Source organism: Copidosoma floridanum, unplaced genomic scaffold, assembly GCF_036245765.1.
Source record: "Copidosoma floridanum isolate Cflo_tuat_1 unplaced genomic scaffold, Cflo_Japanese_pri ptg000006l, whole genome shotgun sequence".
In the NCBI taxonomy this organism is placed as follows: domain Eukaryota; kingdom Metazoa; phylum Arthropoda; class Insecta; order Hymenoptera; family Encyrtidae; genus Copidosoma; species Copidosoma floridanum.
The window spans coordinates 24257204-24272848 of NW_028321883.1; the positions used below are offsets into that span (position 1 = coordinate 24257204).

General features: G+C 39.0%; 3 protein-coding genes across 6 annotated transcripts; 1 reads left to right on the forward strand and 2 right to left on the reverse strand.

The window, feature by feature from the left end:
* Nucleotides 1-99: 99 nt before the first annotated feature.
* Nucleotides 100-5287, reverse strand: LOC106640245 (uncharacterized). 3 transcript variants are annotated; one of them, XM_014354207.2, is made up of 7 exons: nucleotides 4910-5287; nucleotides 3098-3557; nucleotides 2639-2877; nucleotides 2290-2556; nucleotides 1850-2218; nucleotides 702-1749; nucleotides 100-518 (listed from the first exon to the last, which is right to left on the reverse strand). In XM_014354207.2, exons 2-7 carry the CDS (start codon nucleotides 3159-3161, stop codon nucleotides 406-408), a joined length of 2100 nt encoding a protein of 699 aa, XP_014209693.2. In that variant the 5' UTR covers nucleotides 3162-3557; nucleotides 4910-5287; the 3' UTR covers nucleotides 100-405. The 3 variants fall into 3 exon arrangements, with proteins under 3 accessions (XP_014209693.2, XP_014209692.2, XP_089454762.1); XM_014354206.2 differs by having other exon boundaries at nucleotides 100-547; XM_089598636.1 differs by lacking the exons at nucleotides 3098-3557; nucleotides 4910-5287 and adding an exon at nucleotides 2984-3043 and having other exon boundaries at nucleotides 100-547.
* Nucleotides 5288-10230: 4943 nt separating this feature from the next.
* Nucleotides 10231-12361, reverse strand: LOC106640283 (leucine-rich repeat-containing protein 59). Of its 2 annotated transcripts, none has more exons than XM_023389224.2 (6): nucleotides 12027-12361; nucleotides 11825-11931; nucleotides 11688-11747; nucleotides 11274-11610; nucleotides 11018-11200; nucleotides 10231-10944 (listed from the first exon to the last, which is right to left on the reverse strand). In XM_023389224.2, exons 2-6 carry the CDS (start codon nucleotides 11924-11926, stop codon nucleotides 10640-10642), a joined length of 987 nt encoding a protein of 328 aa, XP_023244992.2. In that variant the 5' UTR covers nucleotides 11927-11931; nucleotides 12027-12361; the 3' UTR covers nucleotides 10231-10639. The 2 variants fall into 2 exon arrangements, with proteins under 2 accessions (XP_023244992.2, XP_014209750.2); XM_014354264.2 differs by having other exon boundaries at nucleotides 11825-11934.
* Nucleotides 12362-13095: 734 nt separating this feature from the next.
* LOC106640281 (uncharacterized) lies at nucleotides 13096-15632 on the forward strand. Its single transcript, XM_014354261.2, has 7 exons — nucleotides 13096-13735; nucleotides 13813-13986; nucleotides 14067-14481; nucleotides 14553-14746; nucleotides 14820-15170; nucleotides 15251-15382; nucleotides 15445-15632. The coding sequence occupies exons 1-7, from the start codon at nucleotides 13487-13489 to the stop codon at nucleotides 15514-15516; spliced, it is 1587 nt and encodes a 528-aa protein (XP_014209747.2). The 5' UTR covers nucleotides 13096-13486; the 3' UTR covers nucleotides 15517-15632.
* Nucleotides 15633-15645: the final 13 nt, after the last annotated feature.

The following is a 15645-nucleotide window of genomic DNA, read 5'->3' on the forward strand; positions in this document are numbered from 1 at the left end:
TATGTATGAAAAAAAAAAAAAAAAAAAATTACAACGTGACAAGCATTATTTTAAAGCACGTTTACTGTAGTAACGTAAAAAAAAAAAAAAAATATCGCATTTAAAATAAATTAACAATGGTTTATTTGTATAAACTATAAGCAAGACTCGAGTATAGGGGTCTGCGTTTGTAAAAAAAACAAAAAACAAATACGTATCAACGGTACAATAATTCGATATTTCGATCGGGGCAATCGATCCTGCGCCCCATAGATCTTGCTCTCGTGGCTTGTCCATCCGTTTCATAGATAAGCTTTTGTAGGAGTAAGTATTTGGTATATGTAGTCTCTTTGTCATAGCCTCGGGATTAATGCGAGTTATCCCTAGTCATTGTCATATCAATGGCATCACCAGCTCACGCAGGTTTCAGAGAGCGTGACATCGCTGTACAAATTGTCCGATTGCTCGACGACCTTGCGACCGACGGGCTTCGGCACTTGGTAGTGCTGCTGCAGGTTCTGCTGTCTTTGGATGGTGAGCTGCAATTCCGAGAGGAATAAATTGTTTTCTGCAACGTTTGATATTCACTTTGTTATTCAATTGTCATCGTAAACACGTAGGATTAAAGATACATATGGACAGTGTGATGCGTGTATAAGCAATAAAAAGTGTGTATCTATCGTACGATTAATTATAATGATAAAAAGTAGTAACAAACTCACTCAACGGGTTGATGGGTCGGCAGTGCTCGTTGTCAGCGTGAAGCTTGGTGCAGCCCTTGCAGCCTTTGACGTCGGCTCCACCATCGTCATAAATATCTTGGGAAATGACGCACTTTGTGACTGCCGGCAAACTGGAATATATGGGCCTCGGTGGGGGTGGTGATACGTAATCACCCTCCGTGACTTGCTTCTCCCGTTTCTTCGCCCCCACCTTCTGCTCGACCTCTTCGTTAACTCGCCACATGGCCGAGTCCGTCCGAGACAAAATCAAAGATTTGACGGAGTTCGGGGAGCTCGACTCGTGATTTTTTGCACTCGCAACTACCGACTGTTGGATTGCAGTGGGGGGCGTCGAAAGGACCAGCTGCATCGACGCCGTTTTCGAACTCGTCTTGTCATCCTTGAGTTTCAGCGACAGCTTGCGCGTGCGCATCCGATCCAGGAACGAGCGCTTTTTCCTGGGCTTTTTTCCCACCGCTGTCTCGGTTTGTTCCTTCACCTCCTCTGCCTTGGCTGACTCGGCTTCCCCCATCTTGTCCCCTACCACCACGTCGACTTGCCGCGTTTCCGGTGCCACTTTCGCTAACCCGTCCAACTCCTTGACACGCCTCACGTCGTCGTAATCGTTTTGACTGAGACTACCACTGCTGGCGCTCCTCGACCGGACTTGGTCGTGAACCGAGGACTCGTCGCCTTCGTTGCTGCTCTTCATCGACGCGTTGGCCGACTTTACCACCTTGCCGTACAGCTCCTGCTCCGTTCCGCTCTGATTTTGGACCGGACTCTGGCCCCGAGGATCGCTGTCCACGCCAAGAGGGACCGGAAAGTTCTGGTATTCCCTCTGAGCCTTAAGATCCTCGATTTTGTGGTACAATCCCTCGTCCTCGTCGGCCTCCTCCCTCGGCTCGTACGTTATCGGGTGCGAGGACTTGAGCGACTCTTGCGACGGCAGCGACGGTAACCTCCTCACCCGCGCCGGCAACGCCGGGACGGCTGCAGGCGACTCTTCCACCTTCACGGTGACTGACTTTTTTTCTTTGGGCTTTGGCTATGTTTTTTTTCCCCCCACAAAAAAAGTTCTTAATAAAGTCCCAATTGATGGGATAGATCTTTTGTTTTGCGACTTGTGTGTGTGTGTGTGTATTTACCGGTGTCGTCGGGACGAGGACGTCCTCGTAATTCTGTCGGATGCGTTCCTTGACCTGCTCGACGCACTTTGACCGTAGTTCCAAGATCGGGCCGATGGCGTCGGTTTTAAGAGTATCCTTGGCCTCGTCGACGTGGCACTTGGTCACAGCGGCGATCCACTCGCGCATCTGCTGGTCGCTTTTGGCCGCAAACTGATAGGTCCGTTCGCCCGGACAGTAAAGCTCGAAGGTGGTGTTCTTGTGGCGCCGGTCGCGCGCCAGGGAACCCGGGGCCGCACGGCACCTATACTTTTGCAGCGGCAGCACCGAGTGCGGCCGGTTGTCCTTCTCGCTGCCGTACACCAGCAGGTGCGAACCGACCAAACTGATCTGCAGCGATTCAATTGACATTAAAAACCAAACAACGCATGCTGTTTTATCATTGTTATTGTTATATATACCCAGCAGTGTTGCCTGTTCAGCCAGAAGACGCTCAGAGGGGAGAACATCTTGCGGATGGCCGTGAGGTGGATCAGAGTTCCCGACTTGGTGGCCTTGTCCTTGGCCTGGGCGGCCGTAAAATTCCCGCAGCGCAGGACAACCTCGTCGATCTCGAGGCCCTCCTCGGCGACCGGTATCCCGTTGGTCTTGTCACTCATCCAGCGCTTGCTGCCTCTGTTACCCCGAAACTCCTGGAAGGCCTCGTAATAGTGCTGGAGCGAGCCCCTCTACGACACATGTGTTATTCCAATAATTATGTAGATATGAAATAGATACAATGGTAAACGCGCGAGTGAGGGGGCCTCTCACCTGAGACTTGGGAGTCGCGTCAGCGGGAACGTACTCCTCGAGCGGCTCGTCGTCCATGTCGCCGGGCGTGAGAAGGGGCATGCTCCTGCACGCCCCGGGGCCCATCTCGAGGTACGGTTCGGCCAATTCCGCGCTACGCTCGAGAACCGTGCCCAACCGCTCGAGCAAATTCTCGCGCAAGCTGCTCTGGTCGTTCGGCAACTCGACCTTATCCAGGGACTCGAGGAAAGTCACGGTATCTGCGCACGTTTTTTTTTTTTTTTTTTCTTACCATTAGCACACATTATCATGAAGAATATGGGTACACACAAGCGTGTACGGTGTTTAAATTTTTTCTAAATTTACCGGTGCAGCGTGACATTCATGCCAATGAATCGAAAGACCACACGTTTGTTTGATCAAGTGTACCCGAGTGGGCTAAAAAAAAAAAAGGAAAAAAATATAATACAATACACTCACCTCGAAGGAGTCCCGCCACGTATCCGTCCAGCCCGTGCATGGCTCGCTGAGATTTGTAATTCATTCATGCACACGAGACTCTCAGCCCTCCGTGGGACGAATTATCAGCGAAGGCATGTATATACCAATACTTTCAGCAACTCTCTTATGGATCTTTTCGAATGTTAAACCGTACGCAGCCTTGTCGATGAAACGGCAACGTCCAAAACGCAAGAATTATGTTCTCGAGTCATCGATGTTGCATCGCAGGAACATGATGCAGGATACCAACGAGCGAGGCGCGCGTGGGAGGATATGCGTGCTCGCTCTCGATAAGTATAAAGTATGTATATATACACGCGTACGCGCTGCTACTATCGGCTGATGGCACGCTCTTCGATCACGCACCGCTTACATATATATGTATGCATTGCTCTCGTTGTATACAATTTTGTGTTTACGATGACGAGCGTTGTTTTTCCTGAAAAGAAACAAACAATCGGTTTCAACCGTGACTTTTCTCCCTCCATCTCCTTAGCCGATAATTATTGCCATGTGTAACGATTATGTTTTGCTCGGTGAAAGTTATTAAAGTTATTAATTCTATTATTTTTGTCTTGATGATTCACTTGACCATAATGGCTCCGAGGTTTTCACGTATCCGTCCAACACTTTCGATACAGTTTGACGTGAAAAAAAAAAAAAAAAAAAACAATCATTTGTACGCGCCCAAAAATTTTGTTTCAAGTAAATGTATCGATCAAAGGGTGGGAAAACTGTGGTACCGAGCGTTGAACTTCGCGAAATCGCCTCGCATTTTCCGGGATTTCGATTACCGCGTTGTTCCGCTGATTCCCCGCAGTCCCGGTATACGTACGCCAAAGTGCAGCCCATGGCATAGCTGATGTCTCGTCTGGCTCTCACGTCATCGTACAATACGCGTAATATGTAAGTTACACATACTTTACAAACTCGGTCGCGTGAGTGTGCATCGCAAGAAGATAATAAAGGATCGCATTGACGGCTCTTTTGTACACAAACGATCTCGCGTTTAGATGTACGTACCTGTGAACACTATAGGTATGCTAATGGCACATGCTTGCACCGCAATGCCACTGGTGTACCTAATTCATTATTTTAAACACGTGTTTGCGCGAGTGTGTAAAATCATCCATTTGAAAAGAAAAGCGCTAATGCTCTTCGCGAGCGCGGTGCATGTAACTGATGGAGTTAATTACAGTTACCACATTCATCATAGAATATTATACAGAGAAGTGCCAATTAGCTTTTAGGAAAAAAAAAAGGAATTCATTTGATTCTTGCATATAAATTTTACAGGTCTATAGTGCCATTTTATAATTCGCGTAAAAATTAAAGAACATTACTTCGTATTGTAAGAACAGAGTCGCGACATACCATGAGAAAGTTTTTGCCCTTCGAATTGACTTTGTTCAGTAGGTCAGTTACGTTTTTGTTGTGTACGAAGTAATGTATTACAATGCGCTCTAGTTGACCTACTCTTTGGCCGAAATGCCACCGCGATGAGTATCGATGATGTTACTATGTATGAAAAGTAATAACGTGGCAACAAATTGATCCACGGATGAACCAAAAGGTGTCAACAACATCACACCTATATTCTATATGCTGTATATGAAACCGATGTTTTATTCATTGCAGCTGTCGCGTCGCGCCGATCAATTTATCCAATCAATCAAGTCACGAAAAGGAAAATCGTATCAAAAGCTTCTCGGGAGACAGTAAGAAAAAGAGCTCCTTGATCGCGTAGACACATCATCGAATCATCATTTTTTTTTTTTTTTTTTTTCTTACCTTCGCGCGCTTGGCATTTAATCCTTACAATATCGCGTCACCGATTCCTCAGCTTGTACACGGATGAGTAATGCACCATCGGAATCGGACACCGATCGCGTCCTTAGAGCTGCTGGACGATTAGCCGGCACTCACCGATACAATCGCTCTCCCTCTCTTTGGCGCAAGTGGAAAAGGAACGGCCGATTTATACGAGGGGAGACCGGTTAAGTGGCACGAGGCGATCGGCTCCCAATTTTTCGAATGCGAATTTTCAAGCGGGAAATTCGATTTTCTTTCAATGCTTGTCCCGGTGAGCTTAAAAAGTACCCACAGAGGCGGGGCTGACTGCGGACAAATACTTATTGCACTCGCGAAGGAAAGCGACCCCGATGACTCCCGCTGAGACACTACTGCTCCTCTCTTACTGCGGACGTGCCGCTCCTCAGCCTCTCCCCCCTATAGTCATGTACACATGTGTGTAAGATAGGTGATGATGCTTTTAAACACTGAGTCTATCTATCTCGCTCACTTATGTGCTTTTAGTTAACGCTTATGTACATTGCAAGTGTCTGACATCACGTGTGTATATATGTATATACGTACACTATAATTATGTGCATCGGGGTATCTGATTCACTACCTTTGCCGGTGTTTTACTGTGTGGATTTTATACATATATAGGCCAAAGAATCAAAATGGACTTTCAATATACGAAAAAACAAAACAACTGATCATTAAATCGGTATCCCAATGAGATTCATCACCCCTGGTTAACAATTACGCCGTCTTTTGGCCGATAATGTATTTTCGTACATCATTTATTCCTGTGAACATTGCATCGGTTCATACCCACGATTCGGCTTTCACAATTATTTCGTTTTGACAACTATTTCACGTAATCCGTGTTTGTTTTCGAAAATACATAAGCATCGGCTCGTTCGAACTTTCCCCAAACACTTATTGCGCTTGATTTTTTTCGCAACGATGTACCGTTTGTCTTTTGTATCGAGAGCTATATACAATTAAGTGTTAATACCTCATGAGAGGTGAACACACTATAATATAAAAAAAAAAAAGCTGTATACAATAAATCGTTCGATCCGATCAACCGATTTGAAAAAGACAACTTTACCGATCACGTCCACCAAAATTCGAATTCGCATTTTTTACCGACCACATGTAGCATATGACATCCAAGTTGATTAACTATTATTGTTATTTTTTTTGCCGATCTATTGAGTTACACGGTTGATTCATCAATTGTACCGATGTATCACTCCACGCGTATCTTGTCGCTCATCGGTTCGTGTTTTTTTTTTCCTTTTTTTTTCTTTTTGACCATTAACATCAATAATCACCAGAACAGGATCATTAAGGGGTAGAGGGGGGATTCGGATATTGAAGAAAAAAAAACAAGAAATTTTCAAAGAGAGACGTAACGTAAAGATTGCGTAAACACGTTTTCACTTTCTAAACGCGCACGTGCGCGCTCTTTCTTTCGTTTAGCTAACATTATTGCGTTTGTTGCACATATTTCAAAGAGAGAGAGACCCAATGAGTGTTGCTCGATCATTATAAAATATTTTGTTTCCGCACGTGCGTGCGAGGAGCATATACCCATTACAAATAAAATTGAAGCCCTGTTTGTTTGTCCGATCGTTAAGGAGTGTACCCTGTGTTAGCCGTGCGGTTCATGTTTTTCCAATAAACGATGTGATAATGTTAATGTTCACGGGAAACCTTGACGGGCTTCGGGTGTTTTTGTCGATGCCCGTTGCATCGTCGATTATTTAAGCACAGGGCATCGTTGCGGATGCAAAATTTTTTAAAATCTTAACAAAGAGAAAATAATCATGCACGTCCTGTGATAAAATGTGTGCAATTTCGAGGCCATAAGTAACACATCTGCAGGTGCGCTTGTGCTTGAAATAAAAATTATCGAAAAAAAAAAAAAAAAATACACACACACCGAGTCCCTCCTTACATCAAAAGACACACATTATATGAATGAACTTTAGGAGCTGGTTGCTTTTCGTTCTCCCATAAGAAGCTACATAAAAAAGTGACTCATTGACTGCGTCGAGTGCAGAGGAGAGCCGCTTCTCCCCCTTTCTCGATATTACATTATTCGCTTCGCGTCTCCTCGCCACAATGTATATACGACGGGCAGAGGGACCCGCGAGCCTCTTAATTATACCACTGATGGCTCATGTATAAGTGTACACGCGTATGAAAAATGTATTCAGTGGCTCGAGAGAAAGAGCGAGAGAGAGCAGACCAGGCTCTTGACGAGGGCGATTTTTATTACTTGTAACGCGCGTATGTATAGCGTATACTCATACCCCGGGCTGCCCGCACTCTGACCTCTGCTAAGGAAATTGAGCGAGTAACGTCATGGCTGATGTGAAATCATCTTGAATACACCCGTGCCCCTTTTTTTTTTTTTTTTTTTTTTTTTTTTTTTGTAATTTCTCCTCTTTTTGAGCTAAAAATACTCACACGGAGGTATTATATACCTAAATAATGCTACAAGTCGAACGACATACCTTAAAGTATATAGATCTGATGTAGTGTAACATTATCGGTACATTGTTTATCAAAATTAGTTACTGTATTAAACGGGAATAGGTATATGTACACGAGTATAGCCAATAACGGGTAAACAAATTTTCATCACTTTCACGAAAACATGGAAAAATATTTTTAATTATTAACTGCAAACGCTATTACAATTTTACGCAACGAATAGTAATTAACGTGTACTAATCGCTGATGGTATAATGATATTCAGGGATGTACTTCTGTATTGTATAATAATGTACAAGCTAATTGTACGAATAATTTTTAATTGTTACAAAAGTGGTGCGGGATTCAGGGGTGGAAGCTTAAGACCTCTGCATGTAGGGTATATCAAAAGATACTCTATCAAAAAAAAAAAACAAAACAAAAAAATACTATAATTAACCAAGGAACGATTTATTTCAGAACAATTGAATAGAAACCAAATGCACAAAAAGGCACTCAAAGTTGATCCATTCCTACATACACCACTGAGTTTTAAATAATAAGTACAGTGCTGACTGGTAATGCACTCAAAACTGATGTACTTACATTTTCTTTTCTTTTTTTTACTTTTATTTCAATTTTTAATTCGACAGCTATTTCTCTCAAGTGTAACATGTAGAGCAGAAATGCTCGAAATACTTTCTTGCGGACAGATATAACTTGCCCCCTCGTAGTTCGAACTCATGCTGCGCCCATGAGCCTGAAATATATACCCTAAATCACGATCATGTCGCGTATAGAATACGTTCAATGCGTTATTAATAATGCCAGAATGATGTTTTTTTTTTCTTACTTCTTGTAACGCAGCGGTTGAAGAAAATTTTTTCAAAAACGTATTTTGAAAGGGGCATAAAACTAGAAGAAAAGCGTCTTTTGTCAAAATGTATGAAAAATTATTATTATTATTTTGCCAAATACTTCAGTTTGCATTTTAATCTCCAAATAGGTTTATAGAAAAAAAAATTTTGTTTTGCACTGCCTTCCTGCGTTGTAAATGGGCACATAGTGCAAAATTTTACAACATTTATACAACGATTGTGCCCAGATGTGCTTATTTTGCTACCTGTGAGGATATGCGAATTAATCATCTTAAAACATGTTATTCCTCAAAGGCTTTTTACATCCCCAACATATCTCCCAGGAACATGGAAAATTTTGGTTAACAAAATTCAAGTAGGCGCATAATTATACATCGGAACGGAACGTGTTGATAAAAACCTGCACTTTTGCCCAATAAAAAATCCAAAAACCACACACCTTTTTTTCATAAAAAAATAATAATAAAAATATTGCCAGTCAAAAAAAGACGTGTAAATTTCTCCCAAGTCGTTGACATCATGGTCATATATACTGGCATATACCTCGAAGGATATATTATTACCACAACACGGACGAACGACGACTGTATTAACATTGAATGACGTGCGAGGGAGGGTAAGTACAATAAGAGAACGAGGAGGAGCGGAATGTGATATTCGATAAGTATTTTAAGTACTTACACATATACCTATTACCAAGTCGATTACTATATATTACCGCGTCAGTTGGATGACCCATCCAATGAGAATTCTGTATATATAATAAACTTACAGTAAATCCATCCATGTTAGACACTCATTCATAATACGTATTGCCAAACATCAAAAACACGCAGTTGGTGATTTTTTAAAAATATTTTCTACCATTGTCGAATGGGAGTTTTTTCAATCAGTATAAAAAAAAGGAAAAATTTGATCCACAAAAATTGTGATGTCAAATGAGGATTTGTTGGTGCTTACATAATTATTTATGTAAAAAGTGCGAAAAGGACGATTTTCCGCACAAGTATGTATATAGTGAGAAGATGCGTTTGTTACGTATACATATTTTAATATGTTTATGGCGCTATTCGTAACATATGTATTGTGATGAAATGCAGTTTGCGTATGTTGCACCGTACCACGTTCCAATAAGTCTACCTATACCCTCAAAATGTGGAAAGTTCGCATATTGTTCAATATAAAATTTGTTCGCTTCGTAAGTTGCTGATATAGGAGTTTCAAAATAGCACGTTTTTTATGAGATTAATAAACGTGGACGATATAAAAGAAAAAAAAAAGTTATTTAGATCAATTTAAAAAATTTAACGAAACGTAGAATTTCACCGTTAACGAGCCCTGCGATTTCCTTCATTTTCTTTTCACGGGACGAGGCAAGTAGTTCAGCGAGTCTTGAGTAATTTCTTCTGTTAACATAGACATATAGGACGCTGGAATTACTCCGGTCTTTTACCAGTAACGCGCGTTTAACGGTTCGCTCGGCACTTGAGCATTTTCCACTTGTCTGACCCTTTTGTACACGTATTAGCTGTATACCTCATTGGCAGTGCAACTGCCGATAAATTGACGTGTCTCAGGAGAAAACAAAAATGTACATGTATAGAGTTCCCAAACCCGTTGGGATTAATCTTGTATTTTGTTTACGATATTTCAAATTATTGTGTCTGATTATGTAGATACAAAAAAAAACTGTTGCGTATAAAGTAGAGAATAGAAAGAAAATCGCTTCATTTCACCGCCTAAAAGTTGCCGTTTTTAAAATAACGTATTTTAAATCAGACGTATTTCGAATCTTCCCAATAAATGAATATACCTACAGTCAAAGTTCAATCTACTGTGGTAAATATAATAATAGAAAAATATTTTCAGAGTGGGTTTAAAAAAAAACAAAAAAAGATATTTTTTAAAATAACTTTATTTATAAGTATTCACTATTCTTCTAAATATGGAAGAATTTTCAAGTTCTCTGTATGTTTCTAAGTATCATATACCTTGCTTACATACTACTAAAGTTACTGTGCGGAAATGGAAATATAGAATGTATCCACTTGATCTTCTTAAAACATTAAAAGGAAAAGTTTTAAAAGCTATTTATGGCATTTGTGTTTGCTGCACTTACATCTTAAAATTCAAAATATTGTACAAACTATATTCCTAATAAGTGTATTAGAAATTATTGAAAAAGTACTTATTAAAAAATTACAAAATTAAAAATAGTGGTTTGGTTTTTACTGCCACTTTGTGGCCCTTTCTTTTAAATTATTTAAAAAAAATGTAATTTTAATGAGCAGATAAAATTTTATCATACTCATTTGGTAAAAAAAAAAATAATTAACAGAATCTATTAGTTCTGGTGAAAATTTATTTAGAAATTTTTTTCTTGGGAAGGTTCTTCCAGGAAGTACTCTTCATATGTTTTCTCTAGATAATCTCGAATGTGGTTGGTCCATTGGTTAGCATTATCGATGAAAACTTCAGACATTGCAACAATATTTAGATGGTATGGTTTTAATTGCAAACCTGTTTCAGTTTCCACGTAATTGAAGAATTCATCTGCAGGCTTTGGATAAAAGTATGGGAAAACAGCAAAAATTGTTATAGCCAAAAGGACAAAAAGCAATGTCCACTTGATTAACGACATGAACACGTAACATAAGAGACTGCAAACTCCTGGAAATAAATGATTCACTTTTATATTTTGATTTAAAAAATTTATAAAAAAGAATACTTAATGTGAGTTTACCATTTGAATTCTTTTTTTTTACTTGATGATCGTTGACTATTTTAACTTTTGGAGGTACTTGCGTATTATTTTTTTCTTGAACATCTTTTTTAGCAGAAGGTGAAGCTTTCTCAGAAACTTTTTTCTCTGCTTTCTTCTTTTTTTTCGATTCTTTTTTACTGCTTGGAGTAGTTTTTTCAGTTTCTGTAAAAGCAAGAGAATTTTTTAATCCAAATTTATGCAAAAATATTCAAGGTATTTGAAGAGAGTTGCAAACCTTGGACAGCTGTAAGACGACGTTGCTTCTCCTCTTCTACTGTCACTTTTACATTAGCCAGATAAGAAACAATGTTCTTAGCACAAGCTTGACACTCGCTAGAATTACTACATGGACCGGCAATATTAGCAAAAGCTGGTATCAGTGGATTTTCTTTCAAGTCAAGCCATTTCAAGCTCCTCAATTCACCAAGACTCATTGGTAACCTGGTTATTTTATTACCATACAGATCTAAATGACGCAACATTTTCAACTCTCCAAAATTCTCAGGAATTTCAGTTAACATATTTTTGCTCAAATCCAGTTTGACTATTTGAGTCAGGGTTGCAAAATTTTTCTATTAAAAAAGAAAAATAATTAGTTTAAATATTTTCAAGATTCAACGAAACAGTGAATGTTGCTTGGAAGACTTACAGGTAGTGTAACAAGTACATTGTTTGATAAGTCCAACTCAGTGAACCTCTTAACTTGTGCCTGCAAACCATGACAAAAATTTTTTTTCAAGTTATCCAAGAATTACATCTAGAATGAAAAACCATGAATTCACTTACAATTTCCTTTACAGGCACCTCATCCAGGTCACACAGACTGAGGTCCAGGACATCTTCATCTAGTTTATCCTTAATGTCCTTTACAGTCCACTTCTTAGTCATGATGACTGCTATGTAAAAAATTGATTAATCGAAAATTAAACTATTTTACTAGTAAACTTTGAAAAATATAATGTTATAGTAAAAATAAAAATGAACGAACCTTAATTCAATCTGCTGTTAGGAATTAAAGAAGTGTGAATTTAGTATGTATACTGCACGTTCTGACTTCTGACACGTCTAAGAGTCCGTGCAAGAGGATAAATATCTTTTTTAAACTAATATTCCTTACAATAAACTCCTGAATAAGTATGTACACGAGTAACGAGACTAACAAGGCAGAGTTTAATCGAAGTTCGACGATATGATCTGGAATATCTGGATATGATGCTGATGCCGATAAAACGGTTGGTGGTTTTTCTTGATTCGTAACAATGTATGTAGTGTATGTATACTTACACAGGCAAAAGTATATACCTATACTCTTATATACTTACTGCTCTTTAAAGATGCTCTCTCGAGCCGAACAGACGCTACGACCTCTATAGCTGTACAACCTCGGTTCTCGGTACAATCAATTGAAAATTACCACATTATGTGATTATTAATTTTGCTATAACTACTAAGTAATTATTTTCTTTTTTCTTATTCTACTTTATGGGCTCTTATTTGGAGGTTATAAAATTTTGTAATTTATTTTGACTTTTTTTTTGCAAGGATTATATTGAGTGCGTTCGAAAGTTATCGTTCGTTACTCGGATTGTTTGTTCCAAAAATGCACAGAAAATATTTAACAGGTTGTGGAAACAACAGTGTACTCGTTCCATAATCATAGTATAGGTACTTATGCCCTAACACTTAAAAGCAATGACGATGTTTAAAAAAACTAAAGGTTCTTCGTGTTCGCACACATAAGCTAGTAGATGGCGCTGTAACCGTTTTATGTTCGTTTTCAAGTTTAAATACGTCATTGTTCACTCTGTATATGTATATATAATAGTATCTTTCTCTTATCTCCGAATGTCAGAAAGAGAGAGAAAGAGAAAAGAAAACCTGGAAAACTGAAAACAAAGAAAAAAAAACAAGAAACCCGAATGGTTCATGCCAGATGCACTACAGTCGCAGATACACCTACATAGATATAGGTATATGATTGCAACACATTCTACTGCCGTTCCCTCAAGCAACTTTTAGCATCGCCATTGGAGTTGTTTTCAGAAAGGAAAGGAGAGGAACCCGAGGAACGGCACAGTCGCACTCACGTCAGCCATATTGTCGCAGTTTTGTAATGAGCACACGCTACACGTATACTATATATTGCGGGTACAAGGTATCTACGGAGCGCGCGTCTTGTCCACGTTACCTATTCCAGATTACGATACGGACAGGCTTTCCAGAAGTGCAGAACAACGGATAAATTCCGTTCCCTAGTTGGATCTCTGTTGGTACCGGAATATGTCGTGTTCGTGACTTGAACGACGCGCCAACACCGAATAAGAGTGTTTCATATAGATTTCGTAATCCCGAACCCATCGTACGGCTCGTCAGCGAAACTTGAATTAAAAGTGCCGATTTGAGTTTGTTTTGATTAAGAAACGCGGAGAGAGGAATACTTGAATTCAAATGGGTCCAAGTGCCAATAACGAAGACTTGGAGAAAGATGATGCTCCTACATTGTCCATAACAGAGGTAATCGCTGATGACGGTAAAGCCTGCAACAATGTCAGAAGCGAGGACTACGGCAGCCAGTTCACAGGAGTCGTACGCGAGCTTTTTCTCGATGAGTCCATGCTCGACATCACCCTCTGCGCTTCTGGCCACAAGATTCGCGCCCATCGCATGGTTCTCAGTGCTTGCAGTCAACTCTTTCAAGTAAGTGTTTTGATCCCATTCGTTTGTTATTTTGATACCAACGTCACAGTGATTCTGACACTCAACTGCTGTTGCAGGAGCTTCTGTCTGACAGTAACGAGGATCAGACAATTTTTATCCCTGACGTAAATCTGGATCATCTACAGGCTATTGTCTCATTTTGTTACAATGGAGAAATTAGGGTACCTTCTACAGAAATCACTGAACTGTTAACTTTGGCTCAGCAATTAAAGATCGAAGGTCTACGAGAAGTAAGTTTGATTAAATGTCATTAAATTTGAAAATTTTCTTGAATCGACATTTGAAAACTTATATTCACACGTACGTACAGGTTGCTGGCTTAGTAGAGTCGGACGCATCGAATGATCAAGCTGAAGATGATGAACCATATTTTCAGGAATCTACTTTTGTATATGATGAAGATTCAGATGGTATTGAAGAAGTAACACTTGTCAGTAATACAACTGCAAATAATAGTAAAATAACAAGTACTTATAGTACTCCAAATTCAAACAAGACTTTCAAAAGAAGGAAAAGTTCTAGCAAAAAAGAATATTCTGATAACCAATTAGCTGCTGCCATTAAGGATATATGTGCTGGTAAATCATTGTTAGAAGCAGCTGAAAAATATATCATCCCCAAGTCTACATTGTACATGCGTGCAAAAGCTTTAGGTGTAAAGATAAATACCACCAAGGTTATCTACACAGCTGAAGATATGAAGGAGGCAGTTAAATCAGTGTCAGGTGAGGCTTTATCACTTATAAAAAAAAATTAACTTTTTATACACATTGCATACATTTTTTTTTTCTTTTAGAGGGATGTAGTCTTCAACAAGCTGCTGTTGTTCATGGAATACCAAAAACTGTTCTGTGGAGGAGAGTTCAGAAAGAAGGTGTTCCCATAACTAGTCGCGATAAAAGAAAAAGTTACGGTAGTGAAAGGCGAGAAGCTGCCGTAAAAGCTTTAGAAAGAGGTGAAACTCTATCTAAAGTTTCCATGGAATATAAAGTAAATTACTTATAATGTGTCAATGAACAAGCTTAAACCAATCATAGAGATTAATTTTATTTTCTATGTATAGATTCCAAAAACAACTCTTTTTAGAGACAAAACTCGTTTAATTAATCAAGGGAAATTGCCTAAATCATTTTGGAAAAGGCGAAAATCTCTAGAAGATGAGCAGAAACAAAACCGTTTGGAAAAAGCTGTATTAGCTTGTAAAACCGGAAGAATGTCGCAGGCTGCAGCTTCTTTAACTTATCAAATACCAAAGACAACTATATGGCGGCATCTACATAAAGAACTTAAAGAATGTTCTTCTCCGACACCTGTAAAACCTAATAAAATAGAAAATACGATTTCTATTCGAAAAAGTCAAGCTGTCGTTAAATCAGAAGAATCAAACGAAGATGAATTTGAACCATATTGTCCTGTAAGAAAATAAAATAAAACCCTTACTATTTACAGATATATTATATTCAATAATTTAATTCATGCAATGTTTTTTATTAGGAGGAGACAGAAATGAATATAACATACATTAATGAAGAAAATATAGAAGAGCCAGTTATGATTCTTACTAGTGCTGATGGGGACGAGTTAAATCTATCATCAGAAAAACAAAACTACATAGTTGTACAGGATGTAAGTTGCTGAATATTCTCATTTCATTATAAAATATATACATATACACTTGCATTTTACAGGGTACATCTGATGATAATTTTATACCCTCTGAAATCGGAAATTTTGAAAATTCATCCTTTACGAAAAGTTAAAATGTTTGTATAAGTAAAATGTGCTATTTAGTTTTAGCTTGTAAATATAGCCTTGAGATTCTTTATGTTTGAATTATTTAAATATAAATTTGCATTTTTTAGCTTTAAATTGTCTATTTTTAATATATG

What these genes read in the sequence shown, in the direction of transcription:
- LOC106640281 (XM_014354261.2), top strand. Translation starts at nt 13,487, where the DNA reads ATGGGTCCAAGTGCCAATAACGAAGACTTGGAGAAAGATGATGCTCCT. An exon ending in AAGTTTCCATGGAATATAAA is followed by an intron (nt 14,747 to 14,819) that starts GTAAATTACTTA and finishes TTCTATGTATAG; the next exon opens with ATTCCAAAAACAACTCTTTT. An exon ending in AATTTGAACCATATTGTCCT is followed by an intron (nt 15,171 to 15,250) that starts GTAAGAAAATAA and finishes GTTTTTTATTAG; the next exon opens with GAGGAGACAGAAATGAATAT.
- LOC106640283 (XM_023389224.2), bottom strand. Translation starts at nt 11,926, where the DNA reads ATGACTAAGAAGTGGACTGTAAAGGACATTAAGGATAAACTAGATGAA. An exon ending in AGGTGCCTGTAAAGGAAATT is followed by an intron (nt 11,748 to 11,824) that starts GTAAGTGAATTC and finishes CATGGTTTGCAG; the next exon opens with GCACAAGTTAAGAGGTTCAC. An exon ending in ATGTACTTGTTACACTACCT is followed by an intron (nt 11,611 to 11,687) that starts GTAAGTCTTCCA and finishes CTTTTTTAATAG; the next exon opens with AAAAATTTTGCAACCCTGAC.
- LOC106640245 (XM_014354206.2), bottom strand. Translation starts at nt 3,161, where the DNA reads ATGAATTACAAATCTCAGCGAGCCATGCACGGGCTGGACGGATACGTG. An exon ending in CGTGGCGGGACTCCTTCGAG is followed by an intron (nt 2,878 to 3,097) that starts GTGAGTGTATTG and finishes AAACGTGCGCAG; the next exon opens with ATACCGTGACTTTCCTCGAG. An exon ending in ACGCGACTCCCAAGTCTCAG is followed by an intron (nt 2,557 to 2,638) that starts GTGAGAGGCCCC and finishes CATGTGTCGTAG; the next exon opens with AGGGGCTCGCTCCAGCACTA.